The following is an 18,579-nucleotide window of genomic DNA, read 5'->3' on the forward strand; positions in this document are numbered from 1 at the left end:
GAGAGATGATTATGAACTGTAGTCACTAGGGAACAGCGTAGAGAAGAAGTGGGGGATGAGTTACACCATGCAGACAAGAAGTGAAAAGAAGGATGAGAAAAATTTTTAGCAAAGACAAAATTTACTTATTCTTTTATTACTTACTCATTTGACAACTTTCACGGAAAGCCTATACTGAAAGCTAGGCACTGTGGTTACAACTGAGTGGGAACCACACACACACACACACACACACACACACACACACACACACAAAAGACGTGAGTCCTGTCCTCAAGGAGCTTATATTCAATGGAGATAAAAATGCTATAAAAAACCATGATATAGTGCAAATACCATGTGGGTCATAACAGAGGTTCCAGTGATTGTAGCCAAGAGTCAGCCGTGAACAAAAGGTTGCTGATGAAAGCAGCTCTCTCCTGGTCATGTGACCTTAACTTGGATACTGATTCAGTAAGAAGTTTCATTTTGAAAAGGACTATGAGATCTGAGGAGCTGGTCATACTAACTAACCTTATTGAACTAATTACAGTTAAATTCAATTTATAACTTTAAATCTAGAAGCCATAGTGATAATGAAGAAGAACATCCGGGTAGGCCAATCAGAGTTCAAAGGCTATTTGGTAGGCAGGGAGTAAGAATAAAGGAACTTGAATGAACTTAGAATGATAAGAAGTTCCTGGGCTCACCTGTGATAACAGGTGGGTTGTCTTCTATTCAATTCTCGTTCTATTAGGCCCTGAACAAAAGTCAGTCAGTCCTCACTTTTGGTTCAGTTGATTAAATCCTGTCACATTCTCCTTAACTGCAACAAGCACTACACAGAGTCAAAAACCAAGACACATGAGATGAAATCCTTGCTCTCAGAGCCAAATCGACTCAATGAACATTTCTGGTCATTTATATCATTGTTAGTACCAGACATTCTTTGCACAGCATTTAGAGGTACTGACACTCTAGAGCAGTGGTTCTCAACCTTGGCTGCACATTAGAATCACCTGGGAATCTTTTAAAAATCCTGATTTCTGGGCCTCATCCTCCGGAAATTCTGTTTCTTTGTTATGGGGTGGGGCCACAACATTAGTAACAAAGAAACAATTTCCAGAGGATGAGGCCCAGAAATCAGGATTTTAAAAAGATTCCCAGGTGACTCTAAGGTGCAGCCAAGGTTGAAAACCACTGCTCTAGAGCTTTCTGATATTCACTTCCTATCAAAAGTTTTGTTGTGCAAAGCAATATTTATGGAGTATTGCCGAAGAAATGCAGGCAACCCATTCTCTCAGTATTCTGAAATTTATCTCTGAGTTAACTCAGAACATGAGTCCTGAGCCAGGTTCTATCTAAATGACTGAAGAAGAAGCATAGTACTAGTTGCAATTTAACATTCAATCTTCTTCTTTAGGAGAGAGCTCACAATTTTTTAAATCAGATAGTAAATATTTTAGGCTTTGTGGGCCATTAAGCAACTATTCAACTCTTCTGTTGGGTGCAAACCCAGCTATAGACAATACACAATACAGAAATAAATGAGCTTGGCTGTGTTCCAATAAAACTTTACTTATAAGAACCCACAGCAGGTTGAATTTGAGCTTCAGGTTTGCCAATCCCTATTCCATAGTAACAGAACCCTGGTTTCTGTTCGATACAAAATCATCCTGGGTAGACAATGGAAAGGAATGTATGGAAGAAGTCAAACTACTGAAGGTGCAACTGCAAAAATGTGAGCAAGCAGCAAACTGACAAAGTGAAGTGTGTCTCCTATACCCACTATGCCCTTTAGGCAGAGAGAATGGATGGGCACACAGGTGCCAATGCAAGCCCTTTCCCAACTAGGCTCTATTATGAAGGTTAGAAAGTGGCTAAGCATATCTCAGCTGTATCTTACCATCTCTAACAGCTCTAAGCATTCTGAAAAAGGAATAATTAAGACCTTAGAATCATCTGAGTTCACTGTGGAAGACAAATACCGGGGGTTTTGGCTCATTAGATAACAAAACAAAAACAAAAATAAAATAATATGTCACTTAAGTGAAAAAAATGAGAATGCCATGCTATTATTATCATCCTTTAGAAAAGAGCAAACATATTCAAGATCATTGCCCACTTCTGAGTTAAGATAACAGTTTTAGTTATTTAACCACGCAGAGAATGATTTCTCTGTCCATTGCATTTCCAGGTAAATTTGGGGGACCAGGGTTTCACCTGCCTGCACAAGATAATGGTTAGTCAGGCAGCCCACTGCCATGGATTCAAAGGCCTTCTGAATTTAGAAATGAATTTTCAGATGTCAGACTTCAGGCTTTTGGCAAAAGACTACTCTGTTGGTGTACACCTTACGAAATCAAATCATTTCTATTTTCTAATCTCGCTTTACTTAAGTCCTCTCCATGGAGTTTAGTAGATCAGACACCTATTTCTGAGGCAAGTCAATGGCCCAGAGATGACAGGGAATTCAACCACTGGACCCTGACTCAATGTTTTCACCATATAGTTGTCTACCTCCAAAAGCCTAAAATAGGCTTACACTTCTTTTTTATCATCAGATTGAGAGCAAAGTCGGGATGGCTGCAAGAGACAGCCATCATACTAGTACCCTGGAGTTGAAGTATATGGCTCATCTTTCAGGAACATTTTAGCAAGATACCTCTTCAAGAAGGATTTGGCCCTAAATCTGGTGGATGTGCTAACCTATCTCTGAAATTACTTTTTCATTTAAATTTAATATTCAAATTATTTGTGAATTTAAAAATTAAGTTAAAAATCTAAGCATGGAGTTGGAAGTAAACTCCAATGCTGACTTAGGTCCCAAAGCCAATTTATTTATGTATGTTGGATTTATGGGCTCCAGAGCATGTGGAAATTTCAGGAAGGTGACTGATCTGACCCATAGATACAGAGAACAGACTGATGGTTGCCAAAGGGAAGGGGGATGGAGGACTGGGTGAAAAAAGTGAAAAGACTAAGAAGTCAAGTTTGGTAGTTGCAAAATACTCGTGGGGATGTAAAGTGCAGCATAGGGAATATAGTCAATAATATTCTAATATCTATGCATGGTGCCAGTTGGGTACTTGAAATTTCAGGGGGAGCACTTTGTAAAGTATATGATTGTCCAACCACTATGCTGTACACCTAAAACAAATAAAATAATATTGAATGTAAACTGTAATTGAAAAAAAATTTTAAAAGAAAATGTCTGATCTACTCAACTCCTTGGGGGGACTTCAGTAAAGTAAGATTAGGAATGATCTAATTTCATAAGCTGTACACAGACTGAGTAGTCTTTTGCCAAAAGCCTGCAGAATAAGGACTTTTCTCACTATATGCCAATGTGATTGAAGTTTGTGTTCTTTGGCTAATGTCAGGGAGCTTTTGGTACTGTAGGCAGTGAACTCATTTGACCCAATGTCTCAGTATATTAAAGCAGGTGGTAAACTCTAGAAAAAAAAGTAAACCTACAGCCATCTGTTTATTGTGCTCTTTATCTAAAGCTATTCAGAGCCCTCAGGCTTTTTTTTAAATCAATAATAATAAAAAAAAGAATTTGTGAAAACTCTTCAGCATTTTAGAATGCTTTTATTCTTGCTTCAAAGAGAATTGGAAGAATGCACCAAATGAAAGCCAACTTATCCCAAACTGATTATCCATCATCTGGAATTTCTCATCTCCTTGTTTCTACCAGTGCTGCCTGTCCTTTGAGCCATCTGATTGCCTGTTATGATCAGCAAGTTGGCTAATCAAAGTAGAAAAAGGGAAGCTCATATCATTTCATCGTGTCCTTCTTACTGGCTTTATTTTGACTTCAGCAAAAAGTTATTGTATGCAGTGCAGAGGGGAGTGATTAGGAGTGTATGCTAAAATAAAGAAATAATATTTTGAAACTATCTGTGACTCAGAACATCATCCATGTTGTATGAATAATTGATGCCCTGTTAAAAACATGTTTAAGTTTTCTGGATGATAATTAAAACCCGGTTAGGTCTGTTTTTCAAAAAATTCTATATAATTTTCCTTGACTTTATACTTATGAGATTAACTTTGGGCAACACTGATAAAGATTAATAAATAATGTGTGCCTTTCATGGTAAATGACTTACCTAATCATATCTATCTATCATCTATCTATCTATCTATCTATCTATCTATTATCTATCTATCTATCTATCTATCTATCTATCTATCTATCTATCTATCTATCTCCCATCCATCTATCCATCCTCTGTGAGGCTATATTTCACAGTACTTAAAAACTTGGTGTTTAGAGGCAGAAAATCTAAATTCAATTCCTACTCCTATCACTTACTAATTGTGTGACCTTGAACAAGTTACTCAACCTCTCTGAGACCCCCCTCTGTTTGATGGGGATGATAAGAAATATCTACCACTTTGGGTGGCTTTGAGAATTAAATGAAATAATGCATTTAAATGACTAAGCACAGAATCTAACATATAATGAGTGTTCAGCAAGTAGTAGCTACCGTTGCTTTTGATAATAGAGCTTTCAGATTCCAGACCTTCAAAAACATCAAAACAAAAAGACTTGAATTGAATGCCTTCAGCTCTTAAACCTCTTAGTTCATTTATTAGTATAGTGGCTATCGAAAGACAGTGCCTACCTACATCATGGTCATCGAAATAGTGGAAAAGTATCCATTATTTTATAGAACAGTCATTTGTGAAGGCCAAACATGAGAAGTTACTGATAGGCACTGAGGGAAGGAAACAGACCTCAGTAAACATGGTAACACAAAAAAAAGATATGTACAAAATGTTAAGATAGATGGCATAGTGCAGGAGTGGGGAACGTCTGCTATACAAGGCCCATGAAACCATTTAGTCTGGCCCTGTCAAGGCATTCGGGGTGAATTAATTAAATATTTGACCAAATATAGCAACCTAATTTTTAAGTTTGGTCATTTTATAGGCCCTCGAATGATGTTATAAATACAGTGGGGTCTTGACTTACGAGTGTCCCGACTAACGAGTTTTTTGAGATACCAGCTGTCTCTTGGCCGATTTTTTGCATTGAGTTGATAGAGTAATTTGAGTTAACGAGCTCCTTAAGGAGCTCCTTAAAAAGTTCGGTCTCGGAACAAATTAAACTCGTAAGTCAAGGCCCCACTGTATCCAAATAGCCCTTGGCAGAAAAAAGGTTCCTCACCCCATCTATGTAGTCCATGTAAAAAACGAGTGTAACAGAAATGATTGAAACATATACCTTTCAGTAGAAAATGAATTTCAGGATAATCAAAGAGCACCATTTGAGGAGAAGACCTTTTACGTCACAGAAGAATGCCAATGTAGACCAACTGACAAAGTAGACAATCATTCTTTCACAAATGCTAATAGAACTACTAAATTAAGCAAGAATTATTCATTGGAATGAAAGCTATTAAGTAAAGAGTTGATGGAGAATTGAAGACTTTTGGTGGCAGGAGGAAGAATATGACTTTATAATGGAAGGTGTCTGTGTCCTATACTGTGATGAACACTGCCTTCACCAATGATGGGCAAACCAGTGCACGACATCAGTTCTGCATTCTACTCAGAGGGCCTATCTCAGAAGGAGGTAAAACAGTTTGCTAAAAGGAAGCCCTAACCCTGGTAAGTACATACTTAATTAGACATTGGTGTTCTAATGCCCCAAATAGCAAGACTTTCTATAGGGTGAACAGATATGTGACAGGTAAAGGACAGAACAGAGGAAGAGGAGAAGAATAAAAGTAAAAAGGGTGAGAAATGATGAGAGATGGAAGATTTCTTCATAAAAATATACCTTCATAATGGAGGATTTATTATTAGTAAGGGCTAGGAGAGACACCACAAAGTAAGAGTTATAGGAGAATCAATAATGCGGGCGGAGGGGTAAATACACAAAGAGGAGAAAGCACAATGAACAGGAACAGAGAACAAGGGACAAAACACAACAACAACCTGGGGAGAAGGATGCAATCTGAAATGGCAGAGGAAACAGAAGGACAAGAGGGGGCAGGAAGTAAAGAAAGACAGCTGGTCAAAGGTTGAGGGGGCAGAATTTGGAACAAACAAGGGCTGAATGCATCTTTTTCATCTCTGTGCTCAGAAACTCTTATGGTAGGAGCTCAGGAGAAAGCAAAAGAGGGAGGAAGAGAATGAGAGAGTGAGGGAGACGGATGAGGAGGGAAAGCAGGCGGTTAGAAGGCAGAGAGAAAGACGGGATAGGAAGAGTGACGTGAAGAAGGAAAAAGAAAATAAGGAATGGGTAAAGCACACATTTCAGAAGCACACGAGGGAGTTAATATAGATAAAATATGATTGACACATTCAGTACTCATGAACATTCTATGCCCCATTCCAGAATTGTGTAATTCAAATTTACTTTAAGAATACCAGAACTATTTTGACCAGGCAACATTTCTGTGGCTTAACTGAATCATAACTTATCTTATACAAATGCCTGGAAGTAGGGTAAAAGCTTGACCAACTTAATAGAAAAAACAAAGTTGACTAGCTCTTGGATCCCCTATGCACTACTGAGTGAGCCAATCAGCCTACAGGCTCCTTATTTCCCCCATTTCATCATATAAACTGACCTGAGGCAGCTGCATATTTTCCACTCATTCTTCTGTCTGCCCAGCACCAACACAAGAGGCAAATGCTGGTTCACGTAATTAATGTAGACAGAAATCTGGCTAAATACCACCAAAAAATCCATTTTTCAGGCGCCTGATTATCTAGATTGCTGACTGCATTGATTACATTAATCCAATGATGGCCAAGTCTTGACTTTCTTTCAGTTAGGCCAGATTTCATCTAGAGAACTCACAAGTCTCTCTAGGATGCAAATCTCTCCCAGGACACATTATTTTGATTGACAGCTCACAAAATAACTTTGGCATGCATGCAAAATTAGACTCACATGCAATTTTCATGCAGAGATAAACCTATCCATCAACATAATTTTGGCTCCAAGAAATCAGTCAAGGTTCTGTGTCTGGAACCTAAGAATTAGGGAGTCTGATGCTTTAGAAGCCATATTCAAACGTACTCATTTGCAGTTCTTTTTTTTTTTAATATATTTTATTGATTTTTTACAGAGAGGAAGGGAGAAGGATAAAGAGTTAGAAACATCCATGAGAGAGAAACATGGATCAGCCACTTCCTGCACATCTCCTACTGGGGATGTGCCCGCAACCCAGGTACATGCCCTTGACCGGAATCGAACCTGGGACCTTTCAGTCCGCAGGCCGACGCTCTATCCACTGAGCCAAGCCAGTTTTGGCTCATTTGCAGTTCTTACTGTGTATCAGTGTTTTCTAGCACATAAATAAGATTATAAGTTTGTATTTGAAATTACAAATATCATAAGATTTCAAATTACAATGGAGTTTGTGTTTGAGAATCACTGGTTTGAAATTTTGGGGAAGAGATGGGTTGGTGAACTCAGATTCCTAGAGTCTTCTGTTGATTTTTCAAACAGAAAATAGTAAAAGAAACACTTTCCCTAACTCTCATGCCAGTTCCTTATAAGTTGGTCACAAGTTTAATCCGACACTCTACGCAAAGAACAGAACACAGAAGTTATCACTGTGGAGCACCTGCACGTGAAAGTAAAGAGAAAACCTGGGTGAATACTCACTATTTGGTTGAGTCAGATAATTGATATTCTCGTCGTCTATCATAGCATTCCTGGATTCCAGGATCATTCCATAAACTCTTTATTGCATCTACGTAGGGATTCTCAAAAGCAGACACCTTCTCCACATCAACTTCTCGAACTAACTGTGCATGAGCCTGTTTTAAAAACAAAACAAAACAGCAGTTTTAGTCTCCTTTCCATCATTGAACATTGCCTTTGGTTCACATGTTACATTGAATACATTGAAGTTTTCCTTCATATACTGGTTTTCAAACTGGTTTATAATAAAGTAATGCTGCTGCTTTTTTTTTTTTCTGAGAGAGCCCAGTCCTAAAACTCTCCCTGGAGAGTAAACCTTGAGGCTCCTTAGAGATGACTAAAGGAAAGCAGGGTGCTAGGATCTCATCAGAATGATGAGGATGTCATGTGACACACACAACTGGTTTTAGGTGATAATCATATTCCGAACGCAAGTAATATCATTAAAGGGAAAAAGGGAATTATCTCCTCTATAGTTTATTATAATCAAACACAGAATACCCCCAGCCCATGGGTGTTGCATTTACATCTGAGCAGAAACTCAACCAGACTCCTCAACTAGTCAGGACTAGTTTCCCTAATTTAGAGAGTATAAAACCACTAGAACAACAGTTAATAGCAATGACTTAATTTGAAAAACAGAAACCATTCTCTCTCCATTCCCACATACCCCAACTTCTAAAACATTTATTCTAAAACATCTATTTTATATCTGCTTTACCTACGTTATCAGATTGAGGACCCTATTCGATTTTTCAACAAAGAAAAAGGACTTTGTTATTTCATTATACAACATTAAGCAGGAAATAGGTAAGGAGATTTAAAATATTTTTTCCATAAGATTAAAATAAAAATATTATATGGTCACTCCCCAAATTAACAGGAATATACCACTGCTGAACAATCCCAATTAGAATAGGTTTCATGGAAGTAATACGTATGCAAATTATATATACATAAATATTTAAATAAACAAATAAAATAACTAATTACCTTGGAAGCTGAAGGCAGATGACTGATAAGTTATTCAGTCTTGATTTTGTACAAAAATACAAACTTCTGAACTAGGTTAGTGAGTGGCTATCATGGGCACATGATGACCCAGTTATTCATTTCATAGAGTTATTAAGTAGATAGAACAGTAATAAATTTAAATCATGTCAGGTCCTATCTAGCTCCCAACCTTTACCTTCTTTCTCTGTCCATATGTGAAAAGAGCCCCATGTCATTAGACTAATCTTAACTTTAATCGAGTTTTAAGAAGCCCAACATGCTAAGGACTGAAGAAACCACCTTTCTTGCTAGTTCTGCTCTGACCTTGATAGTCAGATCCAGTAATGGAGAAGTCCAGTTCCACACGGGACGTCACTCTTAGAAAACAGATCCCTGTAGTTGCTTTCTGTACCTAATCCCTATCCAGGCCATCTGCCTTGCTATCCCTCCAGCGGTCCTGCCAGCCTGGAGTCCTGTTCCTGAGTCCCACTCCAGGTGCATCCACCTCAATCATAGTTCCTCACAAGATTAACTCTTTGAAAACAATCGTCACTGGTGACCCAATGAATCCACAATGCGGTGCTTCACATGGCTTTGGAGCACTTGTTTGTCTGTGCTAGACCCATCTTCTCTGCCTTCGGCCTGCTCAATTAAACCTCCTTCAAGCATAAAACACTGGACGTGGGGGCCTCCCTCACCCTGCCCAATAGGTATGTAAGAATGTTAAGTTTCAACCCTTGCTTTTCTGCCCTTGTTCACTGAATACGAGCTCTAGCTCTTTGTGTCCTGAGATATGATAGTGATTACCCTTGCTATAATCCTAAATTAGACTCACCATCACTACATCTGCATTCCAGGGTTTTCTGGGGATTCAGTGGATCTCAGAGGGCCACTGGGGGAAGAAGCAGGGATATATAGGATGGTTTCCAACCTGATATACTCTCAAGACGGGGTTTTGTATCTGACTGCTTCTTCATATGGCCCCAATGTTATTCCTGGTGGGGAACATACTGCCCCACTAGCCTCATGTGGCTTTGTATTGTGTTACAACATTGTAGGGTCAGTGGTTCTCCAAAGGTGATCCACACACCAGCAGCAGCACCTGGGGATTTGGTAGAAATGCAAATCCTCTTATCCCAACTCAAACCTTTTGAATTAGAAGCTCTAGGAATGAGGCTGGGCCACAGAATTGCTATGGGAAACTAGGAGAAAAGGTCCACAAAGGTCTCTCCAAAGCAGGAGTCATTAACAAGTGTTCATAAGGCTAAGAAGCCATGGGAATAAGTAAGACAGGGTAGGTATATGCAATAGGGAGTGATGAGGACTGTGGCACCCTGGGAAATACACACACTAATTAAAAAGGGCGGCTGCTATTTAGCTCCAACCAGTTGCTGCCATTGGAAATGTAGGTTCACTGTTTCCAGAAGTTCCAATTTCCCAAGGGAAGCTAAAATGTAGATTTTTCTGTGAAATATTTCTAATTTTAAATCTCAGCAACCCTAGAAAAGATAAAGCATATCTGTGCCCATTGGAGGTCAGTCATCTAAAAGATCCTTTCCCATTTGCTTCCTTAATAAGCTGGACCAATAACACGATGCCCTGCGTAGAACCTAGAAAGTGGTAACTGGCCACTGGTTAACATATGCTAAAAAATAAGGAATTTCCAGAACCTTCCTACAATAATATTTAGACAAACTATTATTCTATCCATAGGGATAAAAGGTTGAGACCTCTCTGTGAATTGGCTAATAGCTACATGGTGACATAGGTTAATGTAGGCAGTATTTAAAATGAATTTGATACTCACTACACTGGGCCAGCCATGACATTTGGAAGGAGTTTTGTTTCTGTTTCTAGAGAGGTTAGCTTCTGCCAGAGAAAACAGTTTCAACATACCAGACACTTTTCACCATTACGATTAACTGTCTACTGGACCCCAGTGAGATGCTAGGTAATATAGCATCAGGGAATTAGACATAGCCTCCATGGGGGGAACCATCCATATAGATGGCAACCAAACAAAACACAGGATTATATGATCCAGGAGTAGGAGCAAGAGGGAATTCTTGCATGTCCACCCTTAATTTCAGTTGACTGTAAGGGTATTAACTAAAGACAACATTCTCAACAGTGTATTGTAACTTTCCACTGAGCGCCTGCTCCTGCAAAGTGAGACTACTTTCTCATGCCAGAAAACGCCTGTAGTTTCCTATCGTTGTTTAGCTTGCTTGCTTTTTCTCACATCTGCAATGTCTCCCCTCTTCCTTTCTGTACTTTCTTTAGCTTTTGTTCTGGGGCTATGTCTCGTGCCATCTCTCTGATATTTCTCCTCTCCACCCAAAATGTGGTCTTTGCGTCCTCTGAACAATGGGACTTTTACATTTTACTTTGTGTGAATTGTTAATGTCTTGCCTTATCCCTGTTGTAGACTATATGTTGAAAAGGGGGCTGTAGCTTAATGACTCTAATTTTTGGGGGGGACCCAACACAGAATAATAAGCAAACAAATATTTGTCTAACTTAACAGTGTTTAAAGATGCATAAAAATACAATGCCAAGTGCTACAATTCCTACAATGGAGGAAATTTTCTGTCCATTACCTATTCTCACAGCACTACATAATCCTTAACAGTAGCTAGCGTACAAGTATTTGTATATTTGCTAACATCTTCCTCCACGATCACAGTATAAGTTCCAAAACAAGCTCAACATTGCAGTATCAGAGCCTAGCAGAGTGCCCGCCACCTGGTAGATACTCAATAAACATTTGTTGAATGCAAGGAAGGAAAAGTAGAAATTATATTAAACTGGAAATCAGTATATCTAACTTCCAGTCCTGGCTTTATCTCTAACATTAGCTCTAACCCTTGGGAGAAATTACTTTACATCTTTATAACTTCATATTTTTCTTGTCCATAAGATGATACAGCTGGAGTAAATTATAAGCCTCATCTAGCCATAAACTGTATAATTATAAATATATAATAAATATATCTACAATGCACAGAGGACCGAAGGGTTATGACACTGTCTCTCCAGGATCAAATAATATCATTTATTAAAATAAGACTTCGTTATTTCCAACAGTACCTAACAACATAGGGCAAATCATAGTTAAGTCTGCACATGAGCAATGTCACATGTGGACTGAGCAAGTAGAACTCAACATGGACAAAGGAGGTCAAACAGGGTGTCAGAGAGAAGACAGGGTTTGTCTGGCAGGTGGAGAAGAAGATGCATGACATTTTCAAGGAGGAGGGAGAGATGGACAAAGGTTCACTGGACTCTGGGGGAAAAACAGTCTAGTGAGGAGTTTCATGCTGACTATTAATTCAAATTAATCTCCACAGTGAAAGCTATAATATGAACAAGATCAGCTATGAGCGATAACCTGAGGTCAATCTCCAGCATCCATGAAAGTATATCGCCTGCAATAGCACAAAGATCACCATGTTGCCTTCATCCAGGTCAGAATTTCTAAGTCATTTTTACTGCCTCCCAAGCTTCATTCCATCCTTGCTGTTTTGGAAAATGACATTCAAATATAATCAACTGTAATTTGTGTTTATGTAAGAGCTTTCAACTGACGTTCTCTAAGTTGTTTAAAGTATGACAGCATTTTACAAAATACAGAATTTTAAAACTGCCTATATACAGGACACCAATGGAAGTTCAATCCTTTCACTTTTTTGGTAGAATATATTCTGTATGTGGAAAGAATGTTCTTCAGGATGCTAGAGTAAGAAGATAAATTAGACCCTTTTCTATTTGTCCAAATGTCAAATGTGAATAGTAATAAAAAACACAAGTAATTATGTGAAATTAAACAATTACTAATAAAAAAGCTATGATGAAAAGAAGTAATTCCTAATAATATTATAAATAGCAAATCAATTACAATTGACTACCCTTTTTATTTTGAACATTGTGCAGAGAAAAGCAAAACAGATATGAATGAAATCATATAAACAAAATATAATTCAATTTCATTTTGTTAAAATTGAGCACACTAGATGAAAATATTTAATGGTGAATGCTAGCTTTCAGAATTCTTAGCAAGCTGGTAGCAAGCCTTAGGGGGAACATTGTAAGAACTAATAGCTACTCTTAGAAACTGGCAGAATTCTAGGGAAAGACCACATGGAAACCGCAAGATGTGCCAATGTGGTAATGTCTTGTTTTAGGGATTCGGTGGTCATGAAATTCAGGTAAATCTTAGACGTGTTGATGTTTCCATGGTTGCTTAGGCAAAGGGAAGGAAGAACTGAGTTCCCACCATAGTGGGCCTTACTCTGCCCACAGAAGGCCAAGCCTTCAGATGAAACAAAAAGGATCTTATAGTCACTCTGGAAGGATTTTCAAAAACTCATTAACACCTCATAGTGGCTTGAGGCTGGAATGTCACACCTATTCCAGCTCCTATACTCCTGAAGTAGAAAAGCAAATGGTAACTTCCACATTTGTTGAAGCTCTCAGACACAAATATTCAGCTCCTTAGGCCTGCTCCATCTGAAGGGATGCCCGATACACAGAGGACCTCTAAATTAGAAAAGTCTGAACCACCGTTGGAGTCCCTTTTAAATCTCAAGTGAGGCTCACAACAACTCATTCTTTTTTCTTGGTACTTACTAATATTTTCATTTTGGCATTTGACTCTAGAGAAAATGCAGACCCCTAAAAAAACTGAGGGGGAAAACCCCAGGCTTTTTTTTTCCTCTTCTTCTGCTCAAAGAAAGTACAAAGTAAAAGTATAGAATATGGGATCAAATTGCTGTGTTATAATCCCACCTCTACCCTGTACAAATTTAGCATGACCTTGGGCAAGCTATTTAACATTTCTAAACCTCTGTTTCCTAATCTGTGAAATGGGGGGTAATAACAGCACTTATCTTAGAGGTTTCAAGTACAGAATGCATGCACAACACTTAAAGGAGGAGCCTAACACCTAAAGCTACTAGTTATTTAAAAAGCAAAAGAAAAATCTATGGCTGGTGTGGCTCAGTTGGTTGGGCATCATGCACTGAGGGGTCACCAGTTCGAATCCTGAACAGAGCACATGCCTGGATTTCAGGCTCAATCCCCAGTGGGGGGCATGTACGAGGCACCTCTCTCATCAATACTTCTCTCTCTCCCTTCCTCTCTCTATAAAAATCAATTTTAAAATATTTTTTAAAAAAGCAAAAGAAAAGGAAAACAGCACAGAAAACATAAACCATGATGTACACACCTATTAGTTTCTGTGACCTTGGGCAAGTCACCCAAACCTTAATTTGCTCAAATGTGAAGTGACATTCTGGAGGTCATACTGGATACAGGACCTCTGGCTCCTCAAATTTGCAAGCATTCTTTAGCTTAAACTTTCCTACGGAAAACTTGGATAAGAACTGTCCTTTCTTAGACCACCTCACAGTCTATGACTGCATCACAATTTGAACAGTTGACCTTCATAGGTGCATTATACACACAGGGACAGTTGATGCTTGTTCTTTTTTGTTTGTTTAATGAGCATTACTGCATAAATGACAAACAGCAGCAAAGTCCCACTGAGCAGCTACCAGCTGGATTCACATAGCAAGTGATTCATTCCCACAGAACAGCCACTCCACACTTACAGTTCAACCCCTGGCTCAGCACAATTACAAATTACTACATGACATGGCCTTTCGGAGTCTCTGATGAAGACTTTAAGACCTGTGTTTGGAATCCTTCAGACCTAGGAATCTGCTGATTGTCTTTTACTAAGCGCCCATGTCCCTCTTCACCTGAAGACCATTAAATCTCTCAATGAGAAATCCAGAGAACCAGAGGAGAGAAGAGGAAGACGGAACAGTAGCTGAGATCAAACCAGGTTTCAATCATAACTGTCACATGCCAGCCCTGTGCCTTTACGCAGGTCACTCAACCTTCCCGAACCTCAGCTTCCTCATCTATAAAATGGGGAAAATAGTATGCTGTACGGCTGTTAGGAAAATAAAAAAGTTGGTAAAAATCCCCAAAAACAATATTATAATTATGAATTTTTGTTATCTCAAAATTACCATTAATACATGTTGATTATTTCAATAAATATTTGTCTACAGTGTGTCAGGCAGTGAATTAGACACTGATAAAGCAGAGAATTTATGTTAAATAAAATGTTCCAGGTAACAAAATATTAGGTAAGAAAGTTTATCAAACTGTCACATATTATTCTAGGTTTATATTTATTACCCCACTATTAAATTTTCACTTTCATCATTAGATTTTATTTTTAATTTCCATTATGGCATTTGCAAGGCAATTAGTAACTGTAAGGTGCATTGCCTTTCCCAAAAAACATTTGCTGAAGATATATTTCTCCCTTTGCCATTACTTCACTATCGACTAGATTTCCTTATTCTAACATACAATGGATTCCTTCTTGGGAGAAGGAAACACTCTATTTTTCTGTTTAAAATATTCTTTTTCCTTAAAAGAACTCAATCTCTTTGTTGGCCCTACCACTATAATTGTTCATGTAAAATATCCTTCTATTTAGTTCTTTGCTTATCATTTTCCATCTTCATGTTTGTCTGCCATCTCATAATGATCAGTATGAATGACATGAAAGGCAAATGCTTGATGCAGAATGGCAAGCAGTTCCAAAGGGCCTGCAACTGATGTAATTACATGGTTCCATTACATAGAATCTTGCCCCCAGGTCTGTGAAATCTTGGGATGCCATATAACATTTTACACTATTTTTGAAATGTTCCTTATTACCTTCATGATTATGATGATGATATAATATGTAAATATATATAACAAATACTACAAAAAAGTTTATTTTCAAAGAACTTATACAAAGTCGTAGTGATAACGAAATTAGAAAAGGAGACTCTTTTAAATATATGCCTATTCACTAAAATCCAAAATGATGAGGTCCACCTGTATGTTGCCATCAAAGAATATTTAAGGAACATGAGTTACTTGGGATTTGAATGGGGCTGCTTATTTGAAAAACGGGTTCTAAAATCAAAATCTGGTAAATGTGGACAATGATGGCTATGCAAAGTTAAATAGATGTCTGTACTGCAGAACTCAGGACCTTTAATAAGGTAATGGTGCCAGGAATCCATGAGCACACGGTGGGGTTGGAGACATCACTGTATTTCTCAAACTTGTTTGACCAGGGCAGCTTTCCCCGCTCAGATCAGTCCATGAGACTGGTCTTCTCGTGGATCACATTTTGAAAAACACTGACTAGAGACTAAGATTCCCAACAACAAACCAGGGGTTGATTTTTACACAAATGAAACAATGAATTAACTGGCTCTCCCCCAACTCTGCCATCATAGGTAAATGCCTGCTTTATGGATTCATATCATCTTCCTTTTTGAGATCACATTTTGCATGTGGTTCATTTCCTGATGACAATACGTCACAGAAAAACTTAATCATTGAGCCCTTTGCAATGTCTGTGCTCCTCCAATCTTATTAACCAGAAGAGCATGCTGCTGCTAGCTTGGGGTTTTATTTTGTTTGACAACAGGAAAAAGAGATAAAGATGATTCCCCTGTTCAGCTTGGTAGATTTTTAAGCAAAGCCTGAAAAAATAAAAAGAGCAGGCTCCTTAATGAAGGGTGTCCCAGATGGTCTCAGGATTCCAAGTTCTGCACAGGGAATGTAATCTTTCTGGGGCATCCAATGTGAAACCTGACCACCGCAGCTTCAGATCTTGTGTTTTGGGAGAACTGAAAGTGAAAAGGGCTCTGGGTCTCCAAATCTCGCAGAAGGAAAGAAGTTTCTTAGACCACTTACTTAACTATCCCTTTAACTCAGAGAACAAGAAGTAGTTCCGATAGTAAGAATTTAAGAAGAAAGGACAACAATGGCAAACTTGTCTTATAAAGAACAGTAATGAAACATTTAGAATCCAAGGAGTAAGATGGGAAGGGAAATAGGAGAACCCACGTCTCACTAGGCATTTTTGTTTTTCATAATTTAAAAGCATCTTGGGGGGAGTAAATGAGTTATATAATCAGTCAATCTGAGAAGGACCCAAATTTCAGAAAGATTACAGATAAGAATCAACTGGAGAAAGTTACTTGGACCAGTATGGAGAAACCTGCAACATCCTAGTGAAAGTATGATGCTAGATATTATAATCTAACACATGACACTTCTGAGTATGAAAATGGTTACTACAATTAAATTACTAAAAGCTAATGTTATATATCTTTGAGATATTTATTAACCAATCAGTTTATTACATTGGTATTATTAAAATGTTCTCAAATATAGAATTCTTCCTAAAAAGTAAAACTTTCATGTATCTGTATAAAGTAAAAGAAGAAAAGAAAAAAGAGCAGAGGAATTTTTCTTGGTACATTCATGTACTTTAGTCATGTTTTTAGCCATATCCGTTCCTAATATCCTGTCCCTGACAGTTTTCAGAAGACTATTTTTAATTTAGAAATACCCTCTCTTTTAGGCACTGAAATGCCTGCGAAGCCTAGAACAAATTCTGCTAAATGGAAAGTATTCTTAACTCTAATTTTTTAAAATGCAAATATGTAAATATTTCAGTTCAAGTATTTTCATAGGAACTATTTTTTTCTATCAGTTCATAATATTATTCTTTCACAGATACTTTTAGGAGATGGAACTCATGACTGGTAGATTATCCCAACTTGTTTGGACACAATTATGACTTATGTGTGAGTCATAACCAATTCCAAAAACATTTCTGCTCCAAAGGCTTTGTAATTTAATACATGTTCTATTTATCATGATACCATGCACCATCAGGAACTATATTCATATCATTATCACAAAATACTTTTATTTTCAACAGTTTTAAGAAAGCAAAAGCATTTACCATTGAATTTTGTGTGGTTGATGATATCACTATGGCTACAATGGTGATGTTAAATATCGACAATTTTGTACAAGTTACCTATTACTGTTTACTTTCTTGAGAAAGAAAATTCAGTATTTAATTTTTTGTTAAACATGCATTTTCAGGTTTGTTTTTAAAAGCTTTTTATGGCCAAAAGGATTTACTGCAAAATAAATACATGATCAGGAAATAAAGCAAATAGTAATAGATTTATGCCAAACAATAAATAATAAAGCCATTGAAGCCAAAGCTTTCAGACCACCATGGCAAGAGTGTTCAGTGGGGATTTTCTACATGCACCTAACAATATCCTGTTGATCCTGCTGAATGACTTCCTGGTGTCTTAGTGGACCTCACAGCCTATAGACAGAGCACAGCAAGATTGGCTAATAACATCAAATAGATAGCAAAGGCAACAGCACCCATCCTTCTCTACCACCCTAGAGGCTGCAAGGAGTTGACTGTCCCTAGTCCCTCTTGTCTGAGTAGACTGTGTATTAGCAGTGAGTGCTCACATGCTGTCTTTGAAAGGGAGATAGTTATACTGCATCTGGGAAGGATTTGAAAGAGAGCTGAAACATCTTTCCGATTTAACCAAGTGGTAACGTGAGAAATCTGTTCAACTGCCCTGGCAGAATCTGGAAATACAAAAATGAAAGTCTATCAGATCCATCCTGGATCTTTTTGGTGCAGCTGTTAATAAGAAAGCTTCACTGAAAAATGAAAAAAAACTGGAGCAAATGTTAAACTGGTGGGATGCTAGCACAACAGGTGTAAAACCGAAGTGTCTTGGGCAAACTAGGACTTAGGATCAACCTATGTCTGGGGAAGACTTGTGAGAGGGAAATTAATAATCCTAGAAGTTTGCTGACAGTCTACAGACCTACTTGTTCTAACACAAACGATTTTTTAATGGGGTCAACCTCTAAAACTGAAAGCTTTCTCATTAAACAATTTCCTATTTCTCTTGAAAAATGGAAGACCCAGCAACACTGTGCCCATACTCCACAGGACAAGACGCTGTAGCCATTAGGCTGCCACCTGCCTCTCACTATTGTCCATAAGAATGGGA

General features: G+C 38.0%; 1 protein-coding gene across 1 annotated transcript in view; it reads right to left on the minus strand.

The window, feature by feature from the left end:
• LOC308527666 (guanine nucleotide-binding protein G(q) subunit alpha) overlaps positions 1–18,579 on the minus strand; it is a 263,460-nt gene that overhangs the window by 67,458 nt on the left and 177,423 nt on the right. Inside the window, exon 3 of the mRNA XM_081103072.1 lies at positions 7,616–7,770. Coding sequence (XP_080959198.1) covers positions 7,616–7,770 — 155 coding nt within the window. The remainder of the gene's footprint in view (positions 1–7,615; positions 7,771–18,579) is intronic.

This window comes from Myotis nattereri, assembly GCF_964212035.1.
Source record: "Myotis nattereri genome assembly, chromosome: 12".
NCBI lineage: Eukaryota > Metazoa > Chordata > Mammalia > Chiroptera > Vespertilionidae > Myotis > Myotis nattereri.